The sequence below is a fragment of the Thalassophryne amazonica genome, chromosome 18 (genome assembly GCF_902500255.1).
Source record: "Thalassophryne amazonica chromosome 18, fThaAma1.1, whole genome shotgun sequence".
Taxonomy (NCBI): Eukaryota; Metazoa; Chordata; class Actinopteri; order Batrachoidiformes; family Batrachoididae; genus Thalassophryne; species Thalassophryne amazonica.
This window is the reverse complement of record NC_047120.1, coordinates 18,456,716-18,484,639: the sequence shown is the minus strand read 5'-3', so window position 1 is coordinate 18,484,639 and position 27,924 is coordinate 18,456,716. Positions and strand designations below refer to the sequence as shown.

Here is a 27,924-nt window from a genome sequence, read left to right as displayed (position 1 = left end):
TTGCGACATCTGTGGCATTGTGCTGTGTGATAAAACTGCACCTTTCAGAGTGGCCTTTTATTGTGGGCAGTCTAAGGCACACCTGTGCTCTAATCATGGTGTCTAATCAGCATCTTGATATGGCACACCTGTGAGGTGGGATGGATTATCTCAGCAAAGGAGAAGTGCTCACTATCACAGATTTAGACTGGTTTGTGAACAATATTTGAGGGAAATGGTGATATTATGTGGAAAAAGTTTTAGATCTTTGAGTTCATCTCATACAAAATGGGAGCAAAACCAAAAGTGTTGCATTTATATTTTTGTTGAGTGTACAAGGAATTTGATCTTGCGTTATTGGTGCATAAAAACAAACAAGAAAAACACTTCAGTAAGAAGCAAAATAGTCATAAAAGGCAAGAACACAAGAACAAATCATTTTTTTACCAAAATTGGAGCAACTTTAATATGTATGAACTGAAACTGACCTTTGTCATCCTTTTGGCTGTGTTCCCCCCCTAAATCCCTGACATTTACTCATAAATAGTCCAAATTATGTGTTTTTGGAATCTTTATGATAAGACAAATAATGTGGTACATTTTTTTAATGATTGGAGCATTTTTCAATTTTCCTTTTGTAAAATGGCTGTAATGGAAGACAGAAAATTCCTGATGGCCCAATCCAGTTTTATTTGGAATATCTTTGGCTATATGTGTGCCAAATTATATACGTTTATCATAAAATGCACAATTGTTATGGAAAATTTAGCAAAGCTACATCACTGCAATGCCTTGCTGACAGGTTGACCACCATAAACATCCAAACTCATCACACATTCACACCCCCTTTTAGTCCAAATCTTTTTCCAAACGAGAGCCACCTTTTTTGCCCCTTATGAATTCTCAACTGTGTGTAGAGACTGCTTTTTGATTAAATATTTTACCACACTCAGAACAGCCAAATGGTTTGTCTTTTTTGACTGTTGATCTCTTTTTAATAGAATGCAATGGGCCCCAAACACGAGGTCTATAGTTGCACCATCAACATTGCTGGCATTGTATCCGAGGGCTCTTTTCAAGATGGTGAATGTTTCCTTAAATGCTGATAACTATACCTTGTGGGCACTTAGGTGACCAGGGATTGCCTCCAGGTATTTCTTCAGGTTCTTCTTCACTAGGCCTGTTGCCCCCACAAAAAACTGGTATCTAATTTTATCTAATTTGTTCATAGGTCATTTCTAAGTTCGTAGGTCATTTTTAAGGTCTTGGTATTTTGTGTAATTTTTTTGTTTTTTCTCCCTTTCAGCCCTAGTCAGGCCATAGTCACTAGGGACTACGACATAGATTTTTGGCACCTTTATTTCTTGAGTATTCCAAATGACAATATCAGGTTTAATTGTACCTCCTTCAATGTATCTTCCTACTGGGATCTCATTGTCATAGAAGATGGTTGTTTCCCTAAAATGAGACTGGTGCTGGCTCATGTTCCCAGATGTTTTCCTTTACTTCCACCTCCAGTTCCTTGCATACTTTCCAGCTGAAATATTTACAGACCTTATTGTGTTGGGATGTATAATGTCCGTCTGCCATGAGGATCTGGCATGATGATGTTAGATGGTTTACACTCTCACCAGCTGTATGACAGAATCAGCATTGATCAGTTTGTGAAATCACTTCCATTTTTTGAAACCATTTGTTAAAAGTCTGTGATCTTGTGCTCCAACTATAATTCTTTCTCCATCAGAACCAACTTCTCCATTTGTAAGCCACCATATAGATCCTTCCTTGTCTATGCATTCCTTTTCCAGTTCTTCTTGGAATCATCCAGCCTTTTGTGCTGTTTCCATCCGTCCACTTGACGTTTTTGTTCTCTTTTGCTGTATTTTCCCATGGTCTGTCTTGCTAGTTTTGTTTCAGGTGTCAGATTGTTGCTTTCTCTCTCTTCTAAAAGGACTCCTCCAAAGTTTTCTGCCAATTTTATAATGGAGGTCTGTTGGGATAAGGTCTCATTGTGATGTTGTGCTACCTCTTTCATGACTTCTTCTTCAGAACTCTAAGTACTGTCCAATACTTATTATAGATGCTGGTTGATTTCTGTGAGACCTAGATAACGTTCTCTATGAGGGAAATACATTCTGTCCATGCACTGATTTCTGGAAGTAACTCTGTGGAGGGTGAGCATCTTCCTGGTTTTAGTATCTAACTTATTAAGCACACCCTCTGGCTATGCCAAACCCATAGCTCACCACTGGTATTGCATTACTGGCATTGTATCTGAGGGCTCTCCTCATAATGGTGGCCTATCCTCTCCTCAAATAGTGCATTTAACCTCCCACCCCACTTCGCATGCCTTGAGTAAGAGAAACAGTGAAAGATCTTTTTCTTCTCCACAATGGCCCAACTTACAGTGGTGTAGTTTCCTTTGTTTCTTTTGGCCCTTTGATGATGTTGATGTTGGGGTCCAGGATCAGAACTATGCTGATCTTTTGGATTATCCAGCTGAACGCTGCCACAGGAGAGATGTCTCCCCGCAGTACTGAGAGAAGTTGCACCATTGCTTTCCTCGCACACCCTGGTGCCGAGGTGCTTTGTGGAGCTTATAGCTGGGGTTTGTTTTCTTTGAAACATCCTCATACAGAGATCTCTTCCAGCAAACCCCTTCATAGTGGGACCGAGGACACTCGCGGCCAGTGTCCACTATGCATTATCATGTGTCTGGTCAGACTGCACTTTAGACCAAATCTTTTACCACATTCAGAACAGCTAAATGGTTTTTGTCCTGTATGAATTATCATATGCGTCTTCAGACCCGCCTTTCGTCCAAATGTTTTACCACATTCAGAACAGCTAAATGGTTTTTGTCCTGTATGAATTATCATGTGTGTACTCAGGCTCGTCTTTCGTCCAAATGTTTTACCACACTCAGAACACCTAAATGGTTTTTGTCCTGTATGAATTATCATGTGTTTACTCAGATCGCCCTTTCGTCTAAATCTTTTACCACATTCAGAACAGCTAAATGGTTTTTGTCCTGTATGAATTATCATGTGTGTGTTCAGAGTGCCCTTTTGTCCAAATCTTTTACCACATAAAGAACAGTCAAATGGTTTTTGTCTTGTCTGAATTCTCATGTCTGTGTTCAGAGTGCCTTTTTGTTTCTGTTTTTTACTGTGATCAGAACAACTAAATAGTTTTCCACTTGCTTGATTCCCCTTGTGTTGCTCTGAGTTGGTCATGTGACCAGATGCTTTTAGATATTCCGAGGAATTAGATTGTTTCTCAGCAATGCTGCAATTGCTCGAACTAACAATAAAGGCATTTTTTTGACAGTTCAACCGTGACAGAAGTTCTCTGGTCTGTTCCCAGTCAAAACTGTCATCAGTCTCACTTCCAGAACTGTCTGAAATCCTACCACTTGTGTCTGGTTGTAAATGACTGTTTGGACCTGAGTTGCTGACTGGTTGTTGTCCTCCATCAGTTTCTGCTGTCAGTGTTCTGTTTACAGATGAGCTACTGGCTACAGACTCAGCCTCTGCGCTCTCATCACTTCGGCTTTGATGAAGTTGTGATAACTCTGGTTTTTCATCATTTTCACTCTTCACAGGGACGGCAGTGAAACCAAACTTGGTGAGATCTGCCTCCTCCAGCTGCTGACGCTGCTCTCCCTGCTGACTTATGCACAGCTTTTCTTCCTCTTTAATGTCGTCCTGGTCAACATTCAGATTCCATTCCTGGTGTTCAGGGAGAGTTTCTTCTTTAATCACCAACAACGGCTGCATGTCTGCAAAGAAACAAATGAACAATAAATGTTTTTTTTCTTAAAAATATTATTCACCATTGCAATTATATTCCTGAGGAACAATTTAAGAATAATTCTATGATGAATGGGACATTTTCCATTATACATTTTAATAGCAGATGTCTTTCTATGAACTTTCTAAAATTCAGGATTGTTTAAAAATACCAATAAACATTTTTGGTTGAAATGAATGAACATTTGGTTGAAAGATGAGCACGCTGACATTGTCCAGTTTGAGGGTTATGATTATTTTCTGCAACAAATAGGATCTATAAACACGGTAGTGGCATGTCACTTTATGTTAGATCTAGTCATCAAAGTGAAACTGTTACAAATATGTCCTTTTCTTTAGAAGATGTCATGGAATGTGTTACAGTGGAAATTAAATGTGAAAAATTAAAAAACATGTTTAGAAGCTGTGTTTTAGAGCTCCTGGATCAAACAAATATTTTTGTGGAAAATTTGACACATGTACTATTAAAAATGATAAGCTTTTATTTGTCTGTGGAGGCTTTAATATAGATTTTCTAAATCCTCAAATAGCTGAATTTATAAACACTGTATTTTGTATGGGATTGTATCCAGTGATTACCCATTCGACTAGGATAACTATGAATACATCAACACTTATTGACAATATACTGACAAATGTTACCATGGGGAATTTAATGGGTGGACTGTTGTGTGGGCCGCTGAAGAGGAGGTACTGCTGGCCCACCACCACAAGATGGCGCCCTGCTTGAAGTGCGGGCTTCAAGCACAAGAGGGCGTCGGAGCGACAGGGAGTGACAGCTGTCACTCATCATCCGTACCAGCTGTCACTCATCCACTACTCAACACCATCACCATAAAGGCCGGACTGCAACTCCACCTCCCCGCCGAGAAAGCAGCTACCTTGGAGGTAATATTCTCTGCTGTATTTAACGCTGACTAATAGTCTGAACTTCTTTGCAGCCGTTTTCCTGTGGTGTTGCCTTATCTGTGGGATTGGCGTTTGGTGTGATCAGCGATGGCTTCGCTTCACCCCCCAACCAGATAAGTGGTTAGACAGGAGCTGCACGAGTGTGTGATTGGAGGTGGAGGTGCTCCCTCCTTACTGAACACAGACTGTGGGATTACTGAGTGTGCATACTCACACTCACCTGTGCTGTTTCTATTCTCTGCCAGCAGTACCAGGTCTGACAGCTGAAGACGGTGACCACCTGGGAACCCAGGACTTGGCGGCTCCGGTGTTCTTCAGGTCCGTTGGCGGTGAGGGCCGTGTGGGATCCGGCTCAGTTCTGGACGGGCGTCTCCTATCCCCAAGCCTGCCCACACGTCACCCAACGTGTAACTGACTGTAGTCCCAAACTGATTGTTGTCTGTATTCCGTTGTGCACAATTTACAACATTAAATTGTTACTGTTTGGCTTATCCATTGCCCGTTCTTTTATGCCCCCTGTTGTAGGTCCGTGTTCCTACACTTTCACAACATGGACTACTTATTAGACTAGAAATGTAAATAAAGTGAATCACAGATATATCAAAATTCTTCTTAAGCAGTAGTGGGCACAGCTAACCAAAAGGTTAGCTTTGATAACCACTAATCCGCTAACTGAAAAGTTAGCTTTTATAAAGCTAAACTGATAAACTCTTTAAAAAAAATTAGAGGACGTTACAGCTAACCTAGGCCTGGGCGATATATCGATAATATTGATTAATTTAAAAAATAAAAATTCTAGTTTGTTTTTTTTTTTTCTCCTCTTGCAGCGGCGCACCTTTTTGTCCCCAGGACGTTCCGTAGCTGCCCCCTCCCCGTCCGGTTTCCTTCACACAATAACAAAGATGGCTAACCGCTAATGGAGAGTGAGTTTCGTCAGTGGTTTGAGATTGTTATAACAGACGTGGAACAAGTGACTGGATGCTGCAAAGTTTGTCTAAAGCCACAGTTCTCCCCAGACAATGGAACAACGGCGTAGTGCCGTTGTATTTTTGTTTAATCCAGCCAGTCTGTTCGTGAAGAAGGGACTGCTGTCTGCTCGTCGGTAGCCAGCAGAGCAGAGCAGAGAGTCACGACGCTGCAGCTCAGAGTCTCTCAGTGAAAGAACAAAGCTAGTGACACATTAAGGCTTTATTTTACAAATGAAAGCGTTCATGTTTCCAACGTTTGCTCAAATAAGCCGCAAAGACGGTGTAGTGAAGAGTCTCGTTCCCTCACAACGAGAGAGCAAGAGGGAGGAGGAAAAAAAGTGTGAACAGACACTCCACACTAAAAAAAAAAAGAAAAAAAAGCAGCAAAGCAATTTTAATCAACGATCTTCTTCACCACACAATTTAGTGAAACAGTAAAGTGTGAAAAACTGATTTCTTTTTATTATTGTTGTTTATGCACCAATGACACCAGATCAAATTAATTGTATGTGAGAACTTACTTGCAATAAATTTGATTCTGATTTCACAATCAAATCAGTCCAGGTTTAGCTCTTGTACAAACAAGACAATAAGGGGTTATATTGTTTTTAAAAAGTATGTAATCCCACTCAAATGTTAAAAAGAAAAAACTAAACTGTCAAGATGACAGTAAAACTCTGCCTGTCTGACTGGATTAAAGGTACAGTGTGTCATTTTTAAAGAAGAGGAGCGCAAATGATATGTCCATCAAATATTAATGTGTTTTCAAACTTTGTTAACAATGTTATTTATTTTATTAACTTAGACAGAAACATGCAAAAAGAACTTTGATATTACAGCGCAAGTGTCCTTTTTTTGGTCTATTATTCTTGCTTTCAGTGCATCTAAAACCAGTCAAAATGACTCGCAGTGCGCTGCCTCGGGTGATAATTGCCAACAGCACCGCTATACTAAAAATTTCTGGGGTGAACCCTGAAAGCCCATCGCAACAAAACGCAGCCGCACAACAAACTTATTCCAATATCGAAAACAGAGACATCCAGCTGCATGGGAGAAATGCTACACTTTACGAGGGGAATAAGAGCGCCAACTCCCGCTAAAAACCACCTTACTCTGGTGGAATAAATTACCAAAGTGTATTTTTTTAAATCAAAAGAACAGTTGGAGCTTCAATTCCAGGAGGTAAGTAGGGGTTAGTTTTAAGTTTTTGATAAAATAAAAGCAAAACTTCTGAGTTATCTTTGTCATTTGTATTAAATGTTTTCTTTTATAAAGTGGGGGGGGAAATCGGAAAAAAAAAATCGAAAATCGAATTTTTTCTGAAAAAAATCAGAGATTTTATTTTTAAGCCAAATCGCCTAGGCCTAAACTAACCGCTAACTTTCAGTACTGCCTTGGCACACTGTCAGTGACTTAATCCCGCAGAGGCTTCTGAGTAAATTCAATGCAGCGCTTGTGTCTTTAACCCCTTAACGCCCATCGTCGCATATATGCTATAATCTCTGACTCAAATATGCAACTTACCAAATTGACCCGTATGCCCGTTGTCGCAAATTTACAACATACCATCATTATTATTATAACATTATAACAAAGTCATTACCAGAATACCCAATATTACTATCTAGTTTTTGTGCAAAAGTGAAATTAATAATCTCAACATTATTTACCATCTACTTAAAGGCAAAAACACACACAAAACATTTTTTTTATATACAGCTATATAACTTCGGGCGTTAAGGGGTTAAACACCCTGTCAGCTGTTGCAAAGACATCTCACTTACCTTTCATGGTGGCAGTGTAGAACAAATGTAAGGCACTTTCATTCATGGTTTCATTTATAAACAGACTAATTCCAGACAGTTTATCAACACATTAACAGCAACTGTCATTTTTGCAGAGTGAAAATATAGCACTTTTAAAGTAATGAAAAAGAAAGAATAAAGAAGGTTTAAGCATTAAACTGACACAAATGCCAAAAGGCATTATGGGAAATCAGACTTGTCTTATCATCTATCCCGACAACCGGCCCGGCTATGAATTGGGCCGGACACTGGCTTCCATTTTGGAGTGAGAATTCCCACTCCTAAACGACCAATAGGAGAGCCGCGCTGAAATTCCTTCTCCTAAACAACCAATAGGAGAGCAGCGCTCACACCAACGTGAGGCTGACACATGGGCTGATGTCAGCGTCTCGGCCACCAACCAATCACAGGCTAGGAGAGAGAGGCCTGTATCTGGCCAAATTCAGGGACGGTTGTCGAGCTACTTATCACCCCCCCCCCCCCCCGTCAAAATGCATAGAACACTGCCATCTACTGGATGGGAGTGTGAAAAGCAGCCAACATGCTGAGTCACACTTCACAAACAAAATTTTCAATTTTGCAAATGCTTTTCTTTTTTTTTTTTTTTTTTTTTTACAAATGGAAAAAAAAAACGTATTTACAAAATACACTATTTGTAAAAACCAACACACAAGTTACAAATCGGAAATTTGTTTGTGGATCACAAAACACATGCAAATCAAGGACGATTTATAGATCAGGTATTAATGAGACAAATTTAACTCCATAAATAAGTGTCTTTTCACTTAAAAAAAGTAAAGGTTTGCATGTACACACTCTTTTAAAGCAGACACACTGTCGATCATAATGCATTGCAGCAATGCATTATGGGAGATCAGGGTTTGTTTGTTTTTATTATTATTATTATTGTAGTGCATCTCAGTTTTAGGAGTGGTGTTAGTGTTATAGATTTGTTGTGTTTTTATAGTTTAAGGAATGTAGTTAGTTTGGTGAAGAGCTATGTTGTGGCCATGAGTGAAAATGACATCGCGATTTATCTCTTCTGCCACTGTCCAAGCTGCTGCATGTTGAAAGTAAATTATGTTTTTTTTTTCCCAGCTGCACTGGCAGCCAGCCCACCCCTTCTGCTGGCGGAGGGTTGAGTTCCTTACGGCAGCCTAGCTGTTGCAAAACAGCTAGGCTGCCGTAAGCTTCCTAGGCACAGACATGAATTAATGTTTGGTTTTAGGGTTTACAAACATTTTTGACCATTTGGTCTTACTCCCTATGCCACCAAAGAAATGTGGGCAAATTGTAAGTTAGCAGAACTAAATTTAGCGGAAGCTAATTAATCCACTGATGGATTTCAAAATTATCTGAAAAGATAATCCCCTAACGAAAAAGTTAGCTTTGCTAATTAGCAGTTAGCGGAACTGTGCCCACCACTGTACTTAAGTACAGTAACGAAGTACTTCTACTTACTTATATTAGAACACTGTCAAAAAGATATCATGTTGGTTGTTAAGCTCGTCGATGTAAGATAGAAATGCACTTCTAAACAAATGTAATACAACATTTTTATTATGTTACTACAGTAAAATGCAAATAAACTAATGTTATCTGATTTTGTTCTGTGTCCGATTGATTTTATTTTGGCAATAAAAGTTTATGCATGTAAAATACATAAAACAGACATTGCTGAGAATATCAGAATAAAGCATAAAAACCGATTTCCACTGTGGTCCTCAGGACAAAAAAAGATTAAAAACAAAACACAGGTGGTATTTCTTTCATCAGCCATCCTACCACCACAAAGTTGAATGGTTGCACGAGGTGAATGCATGCACAGTATGTGGAATCAGTGTATGTTCTACTCAATACATAATGGCTGTGACATATTATTGACAGTCACAGACTTTGATTTGTATTTATAATAAAGAAACCACAACCGTAAAAGCACACTACATATTCATGTTTTTTTTAAAAGGTGTAACTTTTTTAGTCACATTCTCACAGACAGAATACACGCTAACATATCTTGGAATGAACTGAAATATACAAGAGATTACAAAATTTTCATTCATGCACACAGTTACTTTTATGCACACGTCTTCTGACAGCATCCTTACTCAATATTCACAGTTACGCGATATTTACAACTACGGCTGTAACGATTAGTCGAGTAACTCGAATAATTCCATTACAAAAAATGTTCAAGGCAAATGCTGTGACTCGAAGCTCTGTTTAATGTTATAGTACATATGCCAGGCCTGTGTGTGGCGCTGTAACATCCCCAGAAAAAAAAAACAGAAGACTAGAGTATGCACATAAGCTGTGTAAGAGCTAATCAATGGAGCACCAAAAGCTGCAGCTTTCCAATGCAACACACAGAGTAAAATTAAACCTTTTAAGAGAAAGAGGGTCCACTCTGATCATCTGAAATAGACACTGCGGTTCACTTTAAATACGCAGTACGCATTTAAACCGAAGCCCAGTCAGTTGTTTAAAGGCTCCTTTGCAGACGTACAGCGTGACGCACTGCTGCCTCGTAACATCAGATCTTAAAGTTCACAGGCCGTTGTATGTCTCCCCCCCACCAAAAAAAAATACTGTCAGTACTCACAAACATACTTAAACATCCCTTGTTTATTGTTACAGCATTCTAAATAAACAGCGAGACAGAGGGAGGGAGGAAGAGAGAGTGCTTCATGTACTGTTTTGATAACGGAGCGCATTTCCAAAAATAAATAAAAGTACTTCATTTAGTCATATATGGAGTCACTTTGGGTAAATTGTTGCGGTCAGTTTGGGGAAATCATTGCAATGCTGTGCTCACATTCAGGTGCAGCATGACTGACTGAGGATTACACTTATTGCCTGCGCTCACAGTCTGATGTCAGGGGAGTACTGAATAATTACCCAGGAAAACAGAAAGAGATACACTAAATGTGACAATCTGCGTGATGGCACAGCAACATTGTACCATTGCTTAGGGAGAGCTCTGGACTATTGATGTTGCTTAAAAACACATAAGTACTTTTTGTCCGATTATTTGATCAATCGCCAGAATAATGGATAGAATACATGATTATTTTAGTAATCGCGTATTCTATCAATTATTATACGCAATTACTAAAATAATCGATAACTGTAGCCCGATTTACAACATACTGCAGGAATGAAACAAGACCATTTTAAGACTTAAAGGTGAAAGAAGTGTTTCTGAAAATTGTTTTAATGTCGTCACACTAAAACAGTGAGATTTAAATTTAATATACGAGGTCTGTTAGAAAAGTATCCGACCTTATTATTTTTTTCAAAAACCATATGGATTTGAATCACGTGTGATTGCGTCAGCCAAGCTTGAACCCTCGTACACATGCGTGAGTTTTTCATGCCCGTCGGTTGCTTCATTCGCCTGTGAGCAGGCTTTGAGTGAGGTGTGGTCCACCCCTCTCATCTATTTTTTATTGCGAATAAATGTCTCAACGATTTGGATCTTTGCTGCATCAGTTTTTTTCCAGAAACTGTAAGAGACCTCCAGGTGGACACCATTCGAAAAATTAATAGGGCTTTCAGGGACGATTTTATGGGGATTAAACAGATTATGGGGTGTTACTGCCCTTTTAAGGACAGCCCACAACTGCTGAGAGTGCAGCGCGCTCCCAGTGCCGATGGACAGGCTGACACCCCGCACAAACAACCAGATCATTTCCAACGTGAAAGCTTTCTCAGCAGTTGTGGGCCATCCTTAAAGGGGCAGTAATACCCCGTAATCTGTTTAATCCCCATAAAATCGTCCCTGAAAGCCATATTAATTTTTCGAACGGTGTCCACCTGGAGGTCTCTTACAGTTTCTGGAAAAAAATTGATGCAGCAAAGATCCAAATCGTTGAGACATTTATTTGAATAAAAAAATAGACGAGAGGGGTGGACCACACCTCACTCAAAGCCTGCTCACAGGCGAATGAAGCAACCGACAGGCATGAAAAAACTCACGCATGCGCACGAGGGTTTAAGCTTGGCTGACGCAATCACACGTGATTCAAATCCATATGGTTTTTGAAAAAAATAATAAGGTCGGATACTTTTCTAACAGACCTCGTAAACATCAGTGTGAGGCAGCATCGTGGCAATAAACCAACAAGATTTGCTGGATCCACTGTCTTGATTTTCCTCAGAAACTCAATGGTTGTTGAAGCAAAAAGTGAGTGGGTGTGGGAGGAAAGAGAGCCCACAAAGAATGACTTTCAGCCGCCCTCAAAGCCAAGAAGTCAGGAAACTGAGGCAGTTCTTAAGGCCCTGTCACACCTTGATGATTTAGCCTGTGTATGCTGACCATATTAAAAACGTTGGCATATGCTGTTGTACATCGCAACCAGCATATGCCGGTAGGGCTGGGCAATATGACCTAAAATTCATATAGTGGTATAAATTGAATACCTTTACGGTAAAGGTATATATCGCGATATAACCTCATTCACTCATCTTCAACCGCTTATCCGTGATCAGGCCTCGGGGGCAACAGCTCCAGCTGGGGACCCTAGACTTCTCCTTCCCGGGCCACATTGACTACCTCTGACTGGGGGATTCCAAGACATTTCCAAGCCAGTGTGGAGACATAATCTCTCCACCTAATCGTGGGTCTTCCCCGGGGTCTCTTCCCAGATGGACATGCCTGGAAGGAGCAGCAGCTCTACTGTGAGCTCCCCACATATGACCGAGCTTCTCACCCTATCTCTAAGGGATACACCAGCCACCCTCCTAACAAAGCCCATTTCAGCCACTTCTACTCGCGATCTAGTTCTTTTGGTCATGAAAATTCAGTAGGTATATCTTATGTATTATATTCCAATTCTAAGGTGGAACTGTGATAGTATACTAAGGTATATCTAAATATCTAAAAAGGAAGAGTAAAATAGAGGAGTAGAAAAGAGTAGAGTAGAGCCACTTAGGTGCCTGGTCTTGAGAACCAGGGATGGTAGGTTGAAAATCATGTTATGTTCAGATAATCCACAGATTCTCTGCTATGACTAGGGATGGGTATCGGTAACCGGTTCCGTCTAGGTATCGTTAAGAAATGATTTGATCCACCAACATCAATAACCTGTTTGCTTAACGATTCCCTTATCGGTCCTTCAGAGTGGCCATTGTTTTTGGGGGTGTGTGTTAGGAAAATTATCATTTCTCTACATTGATTACAGACCCTGCAGCGGGTCTGTAATCAAATTTTTCTGCAGCGCGGCTTTGCTTTGAACCTTGAACCAATCGAAGCAGTGATTTGCAGATCGAAGCAGTGTTTCGATCGGCTGCTTCATTGGTTCATTGTTTTATTTCACTTTATCTTAATTCTTCCAAACTAAAACCTAAAAGCCTAAAAAACTAAAGAGCATATGTCTGTGAGTAATATTTACCTTTTTTATGTTAAACCGACCTGTTATGGTCTTCTGATACAGTTGATAGATGTATTTTATAACTTAAAAATGGGACCGATGCTAACGTGTTAGCATGTCTATGGTGTTTTCAATATTAAAGTTAGCATTAAGCTGTTCGCATTTCAGCACGTTTGTGTGCATTTGTTTTCTGTATAATTAATGGCTCAGTGTTTGTTGTCGTAAAAGAGCCAAACTGTAATTTTTTAAATTTATTTTAATTCATATATTAATAATAATAGCAACAACAACAATAGTAATAATAACTCATAATAACTAATAATGTTACAATTTTAAAGAAAGAGACAAAAAGAACCTGATGAAACAAAACCAAAAAAAATAAGATAAAACCAACTAACAATGAAAATAAATAAATACATATAGAAATAAATAACTGTTTCCTGTGAACACCTAGTGACTCTTACACCTCCACTTCATCCCTGTCTTATTTAAGTTTAATGACAATTTGTTTCGGTCAAACCATATTTAGGCAATCCATTGGTTTCCTGCTGAGAACCATGGCCTCAAATTTAGAGGTGCTGAGCCTTATCCCAGCCTCTTCACACTCGGCTGCGAACCAATTCAGTGAGTATTGGAGGTCACATGTCGATGAAGCCAACATGACCACATCATCTGCAGAAAGCAGTAAGGGGACCCTGAGCCCACCAAACTGGAAACCCTCCTCCCTCCAACTATGCCTCAATATCCTGTCCATGAATATCACAAACAGGACTGGTGACAAGGCGCAGGCCAACCCCCACCAGAAACTAGTCTGACTTACTGCCAAGCACCCAAACACAGCTCTCGCTTTGTGAGTACAAAGATTGGATGGACCTGAGAAGGGACCACTTCACTCCATACTTCCACAAAACCTCGCACAGTATCTCCCGGGGTACCCGATCAAATACCTTCTCCAAGTCCACAAAACACATGTTGACTGGATGGGCTTACTCCCAGGCACCCTCCAGGATCCTTGTGAGAGTGAAAAGCTGGTCGGTTGGTCCACAACCAGGATGGAACCGGCACTGAGTAGTGTGATGCCCCTGTAATTGGCACACACTCTCTGATCCCTTTTTAAATATGGGGACCACCACCCCAGTTTGCCACTCCTTAGGTACTGTGCCAGACCACAACACAATGTTGAAGAGACATCTCATCTAAGACAGTCTCTCCCCACCCAGAGCCTTCAGCATTTTTGGACAGAGCTCATCAACACCTGCGGCCTTGCCATTGTGGAGTGGTTGGACTACCTACTTCAGTGACTTCCTCCAGAAAAATGAATGATAACCCCCATCAGCTTCCAGCTCTGCCCCTACTATAGAGGGCACTCCGGTCTGATGAAGGAGTTCCTCAAAGTGTTCCTTCTAGCGCCGGATTACATCCTCAGTTGAGGTCAACAGAGTCCCATCCTTAATGTAGACAGCTTAGATGGTTCCCCGATTTCCTCTCCTGAGGTGCCCAACGGTCTGCCAGAAGCATCATGGTGCAGACTGAAAGTCCTTCTCGATGGTTGCTCCAAAATGGTTGCACCATTTTCTAGAAAAATGGTGCAATTTGGTCCCCCAGACCCCCAACTCAATATAGCTAGCTTTCAATCTTACCTCTCTTTTCAAAGAATTTGGTTAGCAGCTGCTTTCCCTCATTTAGTTTTCTTTCCCTGTCCTTTTTTCTCTTTTTTTTTTTTAAATCCGGACTTTGCGTTTTTAGGAAAGACATCATATTTCAGCCTAAACACTAGGGCTGCAACTAACAATTATTTTACTAATCAGTTCATCGGTCAATTATTTTTCAATTAATCATTTTGGGTTTTTTTTTTTTACTTACATGTGAGTTTTGCCATTACTTCTTTGAGTTATTATTAAAAGGCCTTTATCACACAACATCAACGTTTGACCTCGTAACAAAGTTATGATGTTATATTCTCACCAAAAACATACCTGGAGTAGTGTTTTGTTTTATTTTGCACATATACATCACCGACACACCACAAAGAGATTTCCATCAGGTTTCACCCGATTATGAGCATTTTTAGATGCCTACGGCAACTATCTCAACCAATGACAACATATTACAGCAAGAGTCCACGAAAGTATTTTAAAGGCCTGACTAAAGTGTAATATGTTATATTTAATAAGATATTTTCATGAAAAAAAGACACAAATGTGCAGTTTACTGCATTTATTTTTTTTGTGTAAAAACACAGCTTAGATGTGGTTTGACCAAAACAAATTGTCATTAAACTTAATACAACAGGGATGAAGTGGAGGTTTAAGAGCCACTAGGTGTTCACAGGAAACAGTTATTTCTATATTTATTTATGTTCTTTGTTAGTTGGTTTAATCTTTTCTCTTTTATCAGATTCTTTTTGTCCGTTTCTCTAAAACTGTATTGTGGCATTATTAGTTATTATTACTATTGTTAGTTGGTTTAATCTTTTCTGTTTTGTTTTATCAGATTCTTTTTGTCCGTTTCTCTAAAACTGTATTGTGGCATTATTAGTTATTATTACTATTATTGTTGTTTCTATTATTATTATTGATAAATAAAAATAAATGAATAAAATATTACAATTTGTAATACATTTGACTCTTTTACGACAACAAACGCTGAGCCATGAATTATTATACAGAAAACAAATGTGCTGACAGCTGCAACAGCTTAATGCTAACTTCAACATTGAAAATACCATAGACATGCTAATGCGTTAGCATCGGTCCCGTTTTTAAGTTAGAAAATAGTCACTTGCCAGTTCCGGATCACTGCTGTAATTTTTGCGCCGCCGTTTCTTGCAATCAGCACAAATAAGCTAATACTTGGTACCAATGGAAAGACTGATGTTTTGTCTACAAACGACCACAAGCTCGACTGGATCCAGCTGTCCTTGTGATCAGCAGAGGAATCAAAACATCCCGGTGTCTGCGGTGTGCGCGCTTTTTCTCACTCACTCATTCCTGCAAGTTTTAAAGTAACGATCTCTAAAACATAGCAAAGGTGAGTTAGCCATTCTGTGTTTTTGGTTCTAGAGTGGGAAAATATTTACTTACTTGGGTAGAAAATGTCAGTGTGTTATGTCTTGCTGTTTAATTGCTGCACGTATTTATCTCCGACGCGAAAATTTGCCGGTTGCGGATCACTGAAGCAGCAGCATCGTGTCAGTAGTTGTGAGCCATGTGGACTTTGGGGTTCATCTCAAAATCACGAATGGACATGAATGTGGGGGCTTTTACTTTTTAATTCGGGAGAAATCTCACCTCCACACTTCATTTTTGCTCGTAAAAACGTGTAATAGTGCCTTTCGAAACTAAGTAAATTCTCATTTAATAAGTATAATTTCTATCATTTTGTGTTCAAAACACATTCTCGGGCACAGCGTGTATCATTCTGCATTAGAAGGGCTCCAGCCAGATGCCAGGAATGCCCCCAAAATGACGCAGAGTGTCGTGATCCGGAACTGACAAAAGTGATCCGTTTCTGGCAAATGTTTGCGCCACACATAATGTGGCTTCACACTTTAAGTAGAAGCGCTACTCCACCCAGACTTTTTCAGCTAAATAACACCCAAATACCCAATACAACAATACACAATTAAAGGACATTCAGTTGCATTATGGCTCCGTCTAGCGGGACTTTAAAAACGGTGATCCGGAACTGGGCAACCGTCTGTACATCTATCAACTGTTTCAGAAGACCATAACAGGTCAGATTAACATAAAAAGGTAAATGTTACTCACAGACATATGCTCTTTGGGGTTTTAGTGGGGAAAAATTAAGATTAAGCGAAATAAAACACTGACTCAACAAAGCACCAGATCGAAGCACTGCTTCGTTCTGCGAATCACTGCTTCGATTGGTTCAAGGTTCAAAGCAAAGCCGTGCTGCAGAAACGGTTGATTTATATGGAAGAAACGAAACATTTGCAGTAAAACAAAGTTATTTAACAACTAACTGATGACTAAATTAGTTGACAATTATTTTAATAATCGATTAAATCGATTAGTTGTTTCAGCACTACTAAACACCTCCTCTTTCTGTCAGATCCCGTTTGGGATGTGTGTGTGGGGAGGGGGTGGGGGAGTGTCGCCTGTGAGCCTGGACTAAACCATTGCACAACTGTGCAGGGGTGGAAGGGCCCTCAAGATCTTTCAATATTATTGTTAGAGCAGAATTATGTTTTGCAACATTTATACATTCATTCTAATTATATTGTTTTACAACATGAATTGTATGGACATTAATAACATGCAACACAAACATGTATTTAATGCCAGTTTTTTTGCCCCCCCATGCTCTGGGCCCTGGGTACATAGTACCCTTTACCCCCCCCAGTCCGACGGCCCTGGTCAGGGGTGAAAGTAAGATTCAATGCTTGCAGGAACTGTGCCACTCAAAAAAAGTGCGCGAGCAGCATGTTGAAGATATTAAGGACAGTGTAGGCTCCTGTAGCCTACTACAAATCATGAGGTTTGCCAGCACACAAAAATCTACTTAAACACATCACAGGTGGCACATTCTGTTTATTATTTTCATGTATTCAACAAATTTACATTTATTTTGGAGAACATTTCTCAGAAATAAAGACAGGAAAATACAGACTGGGATACAGAGCAGGGTTCTCACCGGCATTATAACAGCGTAATGGTTCTTTACGCTGTTATAATAAAAAATTACACTGCAGTTGGGCTGTTACGTTGTTTTTGAGGGTGTGTAATGGGCAAATAATCATTTCTCTATGTTGATTGTGGAGCCGCTGGTTCTGATGTAGAAGCAGCGTGTCTACAATTTATTCATCAACCTGTATCAAATCCATTTCAGCCTTTTCTGCTGACTAAACTCTCTAAACGGGAGAATCGTCCACCGCTTCACACGGACAGCTTTTATTCGTTCGTCATTAACGTGCCTTTTTTTGTGGGGCAGCCACTGACGCGGATCTCTGCCATGGACTGGAACCTTAATATCTTCCACTTCACTGGTTCCTAAACTAAAGATAGTGTGCCTCATGAAAATAATAATAATAATGATAATATCCTCTGCTCTGTGTCTGTTGCGGGATTTGGTATGGCTCTCTGCCGAGGTGGAAAGATGGATCATTCTGCAATCAATAACTTCAAAGCGAATCACCGTTTTAAATCAAATTACACCTCTTTCCAAACATTGTAAAACAGACAAACTACAACCTCTTCTGAAAAAAGCTGTTTTTCCCCAAAATGAGATGTCCTCCATTCCGTTGGAAAGAACTTATCCCGGTGTCACAGTCCCAGCGCTCCAGGCTGACCACAGCCGTGCAGCAGTGCTCCAGGCGCAAGTATTGTAGGGGAGACCAGGACCAAAGTAACATTTTACATTTATATCCCTTTGAAACACTGATGCTTGCATTTTGAGGGCCAAATTTTGTTTTTTAAGCTTTGTTACAGCCTTACTTTAAAGCAAAAAGAAACAAGGCATCAGACCAAAACACGGAAAAAAAAAAAATCAAAATCAATTTTATTTATATAGCGCCAAATCACAACAAACAGTTGCCCCAAGGCGCTTTATATTGTAAGGCAAAGCCATACAATAATTACGGAAAAACCCCAACGGTCAAAACGACCCCCTGTGAGCAAGCACTTGGCGACAGTGGGAAGGAAAAACTCCCTTTTAACAGGAAGAAACCTCCAGCAGAACCAGGCTCAGGGAGGGGCAGTCTTCTGCTGGGACTGGTTGGGGCTGAGGGAGAGAATCAGGAAAAAGACATGCTGTGGAGGGAAGCAGAGATAAATCACTAATGATTAAATGCAGAGTGGTGCATACAGAGCAAAAAGAGAAAGAAACACTCAGTGCATCATGGGAACCCCCAGCAGTCTAAGTCTATAGCAGCATAACTAAGGGATGGTTCAGGGTCACCTGGTCCAGCCCTAACTATAAGCTTTAGCAAAAAGGAAAGTTTTAAGCCTAATCTTAAAAGTAGAGAGGGTGTCTGTCTCCCTGATCCGAATTGGGAGCTGGTTCCAGAGGAGAGGAGCCTGAAAGCTGAAGGCTCTGCCTCCCATTCTACTCTTAAAAACCCTAAGAACTACAAGTAAACCTGCAGTCTGAGAGCGAGGCGCTCTATTGGGGTGATATGGTACTATGAGGTCCCTAAGATAAGATGGGACCTGATTATTCAAACCTTATAAGTAAGAAGAAGAATTTTAAATTCTATTCTAGAATTAACAGGAAGCCAATGAAGAGAGGCCAATATGGGTGAAATATGCTCTCTCCTTCTAGTCCCTGTCAGTACTCTAGCTGCAGCATTTTGAATTAACTGAAGGCTTTTCAGGGAACTTTTAGGACAACCTGATAATAATGAATTACAATAGTCCAGCCTAGAGGAAATAAATGCATGAATTAGTTTTTCAGCATCACTCTGAGACAAGACCTTTCTAATTTTAGAGATATTGCGCAAATGCAAAAAAGCAGTCCTACATATTTGTTTAATATGCGCATTGAATGACATATCCTGATCAAAAATGACTCCAAGATTTCTCACAGTATTACTAGAGGTCAGGGTAATGCCATCCAGAGTAAGGATCTGGTTAGACACCATGTTTCTAAGATTTGTGGGGCCAAGTACAATAACTGCAGTTTTATCTGAGTTTAAAAGCAGAAAATTAGAGGTCATCCATGTCTTTATGTCTGTAAGACAATCCTGCAGATATCTAATTGGTGTGTGTCCTCTGGCTTCATGGATAGATAAAGCTGGGTATCATCTGCGTAACAATGAAAATTTAAGCAATGCTGTCTAATAATACTGCCTAAGGGAAGCATGTATAAAGTGAATAAAATTGGTCCTAGCACAGAACCTTGTGGAACTCCATAATTAACCTTAGTCTGTGAAGAAGATTCCCCATTTACATGAACAAATTGTAATCTATTAGATAAATATGATTCAAACCACTGCAGCGCAGTGCCTTTAATACCTATGGCATGCTCTAATCTCTGTAATAAAATGTTATGGTCAACAGTATCAAAAGCAGCACTGAGGCCTAACAGAACATGCACAGAGATGAGTCCACTGTCTGAGGCCATAAGAAAAGTGTAGAAATGTGTGTCACTGCACAGGAGCTAATTTATACACAGCAGTTTACTATAGAAAATCTTTACAAATGTTTTTTTTTTTAACTTCAAGATTAATTTCTGATTACTCTACATTTTGAAGTAAAAAAAAAAAACACCAAAGAAGGCCCTTTATAAGCCCATAAAGCAAAAGCTTCAGCAGGGTAACTATGTGTGCATATTTTTCCATCCGATTATGCTGAGAAATAAATCCTGCTGAGAACCCTGCAAAGACCCTCCAGTACAGTAGAGCTGGTACAGCTCATTTATCCATATAAAGAAGTGTTTTTTGAGCTCTACAGACGCTGTAAAATTGCGGTTGTGATCCCAGTGACTACTGCTTCTTGAGTTTTTCTAAGTTAAAACTTGTGAAAACATCAGATCCACCATGAACAATAAGAGATTAAGCAGAGCATCAAGTCAAGGAGGGTAAAAGCATTGAGTCTTGACTCATTTGTTGATCAGTTTGCCAGGAAACACCAAAACCGCAGAATACAGTTGCTGTAATAGTAGAGCAGTCCATGCATTTGTGTAAATTTGTCCTGGGAAACTGAATCAAGGCTGCACCTAACAGTTATCTTCATTATCAATTCATCTGCTGATTATTTTCTCAAGTCAATAAAGTCTGTAAATTTTTGTTTTGTTTTTGTTTTTTGTCTTAAAGCTGATATTTTAAACAATTCACTTTGGTTCCAATGGTTAATCACTAGTTTTATAAAAATAAATCAAATAAGGTTTCAAATCTTTGGGGGGTTTTTTTTGCCCTGGGATGAATGTGCCACACTGACAAAACCCCTGGCCCAAGCCAGGCCCCCTCTCCCCCTTTCTCCCAGTGGCAGTCTGAAACCGCCACTGGGAGAAAGTCGCTTGAAAATTGAAAGGGCTCGCGCACCAGTGGAGGTTAGCAATGATTCCGTTGGGTCTCCCGCTGAGTCTGCTGAGCACGAACAGAAGATCAGCGGCTGCTTCACAAAGATTTTTTTTTTGCCTTCCTCCCCCTAATTTATTCTGCACAGGACGCACGCATGTGTGCAGGTGCTAATCCAGAAGGCAGAATAACGCATCCTTCATGTGCTCCGAAACGTATCTCCATTTGGTGCCATGCATCAAACTTGCAGCTCTTTAAAAATGCAAACGTAACCAGAGACAGACACAAAGCAGCCTACTGTTTTTTGGCTGTTGTTGCTGGAAGTTCCTCTTTTCTTCCCTCTCTGATTATAAACAGGGGTGAAAAGTTGTTCTTCAACAGGCGTACCGGCTGCATTCCCGCTGTAAAGGACTGAATATCTCTTACTGGTATGGAGTACCTGCGCGTTCCGGCACACTTTCATTTCATTGAATTTTTGGGTTTCATTGTGCATTGGACAAGAATTGTTTTTTTGAGTGGTACAAATATAATTCGTGTGGCATCTTATTGCATGTAAATAGCCACAAAAAAAAAAAAAAAAAAACGCCTGAAGCATTTCCTGCATTTTTATGTGAATTGTTGTATATACCTTTGCTTATGCTAAGCAGCCGGTCTGCTCTGTGTCAGCCTGATCCCATCAGACCTCAGAAGCTAAGCAGTGCAGCGTCTGGTTAGGACTTGGATGGGAGACCTTTTTGGAACACCAGTAGTTGTGTGTTAGTTTCTCCAGGTAAAACTGGAGTTGCATCAGGAAGGGCATCTGGCGTAAAACTTGGGCCAATTACCAATGCGGATCTGGTTGTATCTGCTGTGGTGACCCCGTCCCAAGACAGGAGCAGCTGAAATGACAACACATACACCTTTGTTTATGCTACATTTTTACATGTATTTTTGAAATTTACCATTTATATTTGCATTCTGTTATAAAAATGGTTCATTAAACATATTTCTGGTTTTCACAGTAAAAAAAAAAAAAAAAAAAAAAAAAAAAAAGAATTTCTGATTTGAATTTTAAGTTTTGGGGTGAATTTAGGGCCACTTTTAATGCAGTATGTCAGAATGAAAGAAACAGCTGAAGTTCTGCTGCCAAAAAATGATATCAAACAAGGCCAGGTAAACAGTTTTTTTTTTTTAGGTAAATCATGAAGGTAAAACCAAAAGTAGTCAAAAACGCCCCAAAATGTTTTTTTCTCCTGAGGAATGTGGCCTTGGTGAGATATTCGGCTCATCATATCTCAACCCACATAGACAATATCCATGGTAACGGACAGACTTCTGAAGCATGGTTCCACTCCCTTCCCCCTACCCCCTCCCTTCCCTGATCAACACCTCCCCTCTCCGGAGCTGTCAACGTCACTTTCCAAAGCTGGTTGACTGGCAGCGCGACTCAAGGTTGCAGCGGCTGTAACACACCACATCGCCTCAATTGGGAAAACAGACTGTTCAAGTTTTAGTGCACATAACAATGTCAAATGTATATGTGTTGTCTTAATTTCTGATGTGTGCCATTATTACGGTGAACAAGTAATAATCGTGGATTAATTGCGGTTTGTCTGTGGTATGCGAGTGTGGCAAATCTCGTTGTTGTCATGGCAATGATAAATAAAGCTATCTATCTATCTATCTATCTATCTATCTATCTATCTATCTATCTATCTATCTATCTATCTAAAATACCAAAGACTCCAGAGGCTTAAAAAGACAACTGGGGGACGGAGGTGAATTTAAAGCACAGATTCGTCTGACACTGATCAGTTACTGATTTTTTTGAGGTGCTGATGACATGAACGTAGCAGAAGAGCTGCTTTACATCAAAAGCCTTCAAGGCCAAAAAAGAGGAACAGATTAACACATAAAGAAAACTCTGAAGTTTTTTGGATCCACATATTTGTGTGAGCAGATATTTTTAGTTCCAAACATCAACAAGAACCCACTTGAGTTTCAATGACTTGAGTCAGCTTTTGTTACAGGCTAAGTGGATTGCTATCAGAAAACCAAAGATAGTTCTGTTAACAAAGACTGTTTCTGGGGCCAGACTTCCATCACAGCCTCTCTTTCTCTTTTGCAAACCCACATTTCCACATTTACCCTATTCAGGTCGACATGCTACACCTGGTAGCAAACCCGGCTATTAATGCTACCAAGTTACCAAGGAAATGTTTCCTAGTTTGGGTTGTTAATGAGAGCTGTAGAAAATAATGGATTTTATTAATTAAAGCCATGATGATTTGAATTAATATTACAGTGATTAATAAATTCTGGAAGCAAAGATAATTATTCTTTGTCTGCTCATAACCAAAGCTGCTCTTACCCATATACAACAGGTTACTGATGTTGACCTTTTAGTGCCAAGTGTTGGATCAAAATAAACCAAACCTCTATGTTCCAGAATACACAAATCACTGCCACCAGAATCCTTTCAGTTGCCTTTGTTCATTTCTAAATTCAAAGTCCCTGCTGCTCTTGGACAAGGAGTCAAAACATTGAGTGGTGACGTCACTTTTCTTCAGTAAGAAATTATCCAGAGATTTTACAGAATATGGAGGAATTTTACATGCATCTTTCATCAAAATCACCCTCATTCTGTTGCATAAGTATTCACAGAATCACTGGAGGAATACCCGATGAGGGAAATATTTGACCTTACAAGAACATGTTATAAAATATCAGTAACACAAAAAAACAAACCTGTTATGTCGAACAGATTTGGAGGATTAAAAACAGTATCCAGTCTGCTGGTCTTCAGACATGTTTGTAGAAAGACTTTAAAACACACAAAAGAAAGAGTCAATGACCAAGTGGAGGAAAGACTAAAAACAGGCCGATTTAATCATCTGCTGATCTGCTGCCCAGGCTGACCAATCACAAGTGTGTGACAACAGTGAAATGTCCCTGTGCTGGGACAGACGTCCTAAAGCAGAAGACACAAACCCTGATCCCAGAGATCACCTGCCGTGCACATTTTCCTTACGTACCTGCTGCAACCAGCTGATTAGAAAGAGATACAGACAGACAGATAGGACACGATACGATGTATTAAATTCCATAAGATGAAAGAACTCACAATGGTTATTTTTCTTATCCATTCTCCTGCGCACGTCGACTTGTATCTCTGTTTATCTGTGCAATTGGAACATCAGCAGTTTCCTTCAACATAAATTATGTTTTGATTATAACTGGCTGGAGTGAAACATATTGATACATGAGATTCAGATTTTATGAATTGTGTGCATAGTTCCATTTTTTGTGGATAAAATGAGGAAAAAAACTGTAATCGATTGTATCCACTGATCGGCTTCATCAGTCCATCACCTAGTTGAATTGTCCATTTATCATCATAAAGCACTGTTTGTCTTATTTATTTTTGCTGATATTTGGTGTTCAGTCTATAATAAGAACTCCAACACAAACTAACAGCTATCATTTGGATGTATGTGGTGGAGTTGGTCTGAAATAAAGTTTAGTGGACAAACCTGCTCTGGATCAGCAAACTCCAGGCTTGAAAACAGCATCCAGCACGTTGACTAGTTTCTTCTCTTCTTTAAATCCACTCGTTTCTTCTTGCTGCTCTGTGATATGTTTGTTTCTACAAACTCAAATATCTCTGCATTAGCAGCAGTTAGCCGCTGTTTCAACAACCTTCTCAGCTGTTTCACTTTTTCGCGCTAACTTCGCCTTTTGTTCCTCTTCCGGTTTACTGTCGACCTTTGCGCTTCTGGAGCTCTTCAAAAACATATTCGAGGATCACAGAATGAAGTTTGATCTGTTCAAAGAAGAGTTTCCAGCCTCTCCAGCTAACTAGCTTTAGCCTCGGACGACAACAGGAAAGAATTCTTCTTCGTCGAATTCTAATGACGGTTGGCAAACCAACTTGTAGAATTACCGCCATCTACTGGACTGGAATATGAACACGACGTTGACAGACTGGAATACTGTGTGTTAACACAATGGAGGAACAAACTCACACACAGCCTTCAGTTTGTTTGACTGGCAGGAAAATTGCTCACAGGAGCAAAGTCACAGTCATTTATTGATTATCTGCTGTACTCTGACAATGACAGTAGTGGAAAGAGTACATTGAAGAACCCAACAGTTCAACACCCCCACTCGCTCTGATACCGATCACGTTCCTTTGACATGATTTTTTTCCACGTTTAACCCTTTACACCAAACATAAAACAGCCAAATTTCCCAATCCTTACTTTAGTTACAGGCTTAGTTAAAATATCTGCCATCATGTCTGATGTTGGACATTATTATCACTTTACCGGGGGCGTTGCTGGGCCGGTATTGTAGATTTACGTCAACGCTATCTGGCTATACCCGCCCGCTGTGCGTAAACAAATGACGTCATAGCGCGTGCAGCCCAAGAACTGTCCGCAGAGGAAAAAAAAAAAAAAACTGTCCGCAGAGGAAAAGATAAAAAGGCGAGAAGTGCGTGTTGGTCCCAATATGGATATTCTGGATGATTTTCTCATGGATAGTACGACAATGAACAGCAGCTAACGCAGCCAGCTTGATGAGGACGCACTGCCGAATTTGGAGAGCAGCGCGCGCCAGCCGACATGACAAAAGTTAAAGTGAGCCAACTTTTTATGTATGCGTTATGTGTTGTGTATCTCAGTAAAGTGATAATAATGCAAATAACATGCTGTTGTCGTGCGGTATGCATTTTTCTGAGTCCCTCCGTCCATGCCCAGTCGCCCAAAATAGCAGAATAGCTGTCATTTTAGGTGACTGGGCATGGACGTCGGGCCTCTTGAAAATGCATACCGCCCTCCAAAAGCATGTTATTGTATTAGTATTAAATGGAAATGAATGTTCCCATCATTGACTGCAGACCAAATAAAGTGATAATTGATATCAGTGTGTTTGTCATCTCTGATGACATACAGCAACTGTAGGCTGTTTCTTTGACTTCCAAGAATTGACAGGTCGTGTCTCAGATAAACTAAAACAGTACCCAGTTGTACTCTGCCTGTCACTGTGGTCTGCTGTCCAGTCAGCATCACTATATGCTACAAGTTTGAGATTTACATCACTTCTTTTGTAACAGAATTCCTGGTTTGCAGTTCCCTTTAAATACCTCAACACATGTTGTTCTTTTGGTTCAGATAAATGTTAGATCTTATTTTCAACCCAACTCAGACCTGGTCTTGTACATGTCAGGATATAAGCTGACAACAAGTTCATGGAATCTCTTCAGTTTCCACCCCCCCAAATCAATATCTTACCCATAATTTACTATTTCAACATTACGACATTAAAAGAGACAGAGGATCAGAAAGTTTTCCAGCATGCCGCAGGACACCATCTCACCTACTCTCACATGCGCCACTAATTTAGCTTATGGCAAAGGGCAGGGGAGGTGATGGTCTAGTGGTTAAGGGCTTGAGACCAGAGGATCCTCATACCAAATCCCAGCCTGATAAGAAAATAAGGGCCCTTGGGCATAAGGTCCTTAATCCCCTAGTTGCTCCCGGTGTGTAGTGGGCGCCTTACATGGTAGCAGCCTGACATCGGGGTGAATGTGAGGCATTGATGTGTAAAGTGCTTTGGCCGTCTGATGCAGATGGAAAAGTGCTATATAAATGCAGTCCATGGCAAGCTAAGGGCCCCTTCACTCATAGTGCGAATATGTACAAATCCAGGGCGACACTTGTCAGAGCAGCTCGTATAAGCGCACCACGAAACACTGCACCAATGGGCAGGAGCGCACGATCCTGGTGTGACAGTTCGTGCATGTGGGAACACAGTGCCAGCAGCTGAGCTGTTGTGAAGAAAAAATAAATAACAAATAAAAAAAATACATGCTGCGACGGTTTTGTGCACACAGTGAAATAAAAAATAAAACTTACTTGCCACCCATGTGAATCAATCTCGCTGATTGATGCTGCGGGAAACTGCCTAATATCAGGAAGGGCATTGACATATTTAAAAAAATTAAATCAGGACATTGGTGTATTTAAAAAAAAATCATGACATTGACATATTTAAAAAAAATAAAACACCATATAAAACACCGCATTGTATTGAATCCCTCTTGTCAAGCAGACAATACAAGTCTGATCTGTCTGTTCCTCTGTAGATGACCCATGGTCACAGACATACAGTCATGAAATGACATGAAGGATGAAGCAGTTCACTCCTCTCATGTCCATGGTCCAGTGTGTCCAGCCAGCCGCACGCGTGTTCAGCCCGACACGCATGTCTTGTGGATGGTGCGCAATGATGCGGGTGACGTGACAGTCAGATCACCCGCTGTGTGTTCTGATCTGGTGGTCTGTTTCAACCTGGCAGCCTGTCAATGTTCGCTCCGTGCGCGAGCTCACTTGCTGCACCCGTCGCCACGGTGATAGATGTTTTTATTTATGTCCATGTAAGGAGGGCAAGCAGACACACGCCTGTCACAGTTGTTAGTCCACGTCTGTCCAAACACAGTAGGTGTTGTCCAGCTGGGATGTCCAGATCCACATATCCCCACAGCTGTGTCTGTTGGCGGCCACACCTCCTGTCAGTGTAGCACAAACACCAATGTATTAGTGTGTGTGTGTGTGTGTGTTTGCAAAGCCACACTCATGGGGAACGTAGACAAATTTCACTGCCAGCACGACAGTGATTGTCTGCAGACTGTTGGCGTGTTAATAGTACGACTGGCCACACATTTTTTAAGTGCCAAACGAGCGGTGTTAGATGTTTGTGCATGTCAGTTGGAATTTGACCGACACCTGCTGTGAGAGGGTTCGATGGGCTCACATAGCGCATACTCTGTCTTTCAGCCACTGGTGTGCGCAAATAGTTGTAGCAACAGGTGTACAAGGCATTGGAAGCAGCTATGAAATTACACGTTTTGCATATGATTCCTGCTTCATGGGCACTTAATGTGCAATTCGATCAAATTTGCACTGTGTGAAGGGGCCCTAAAAGTGGACACTCTTTTTGGCCAAACAACTATCCAGTTTCTGGAAATTCTGTGTTCGTACGCACCCACGCCCGATGTGCTTGATGAATTCCTGCTCAAAAAGTAGTTCCCAGATAATTGTGATATATTCCTGTGAGATA

General features: G+C 40.4%; 1 protein-coding gene and 1 long non-coding RNA gene across 4 annotated transcripts in view; one reads left to right on the top strand and one right to left on the bottom strand.

Moving 5' to 3' along the window:
* Nucleotides 1-1,214: 1,214 nt before the first annotated feature.
* Nucleotides 1,215-27,924, bottom strand: part of LOC117530494 (gastrula zinc finger protein XlCGF57.1-like) — a 71,724-nt gene continuing 45,014 nt past the window's right edge. The window contains exons 1-2 of one of the 3 annotated variants that reach the window (XM_034193409.1): nucleotides 24,336-24,483; nucleotides 1,215-3,760 (exon numbers count right to left, since the gene is read on the bottom strand). In XM_034193409.1, coding sequence (XP_034049300.1) covers nucleotides 2,640-3,758 — 1,119 coding nt within the window. In that variant the 5' untranslated portion in view covers nucleotides 3,759-3,760; nucleotides 24,336-24,483 and the 3' untranslated portion in view covers nucleotides 1,215-2,639. Of the gene's footprint in view, nucleotides 3,761-23,594; nucleotides 23,626-24,335; nucleotides 24,496-27,924 lie in introns of those variants that run through there. The other 2 variants (XR_004566376.1, XM_034193410.1) reach the window with 2 other exon arrangements.
* Nucleotides 9,303-24,505, top strand: LOC117530501. Its single transcript, XR_004566377.1, has 3 exons — nucleotides 9,303-9,315; nucleotides 19,700-19,705; nucleotides 24,372-24,505. It is a non-coding gene; the product is annotated as an uncharacterized LOC117530501 (long non-coding RNA).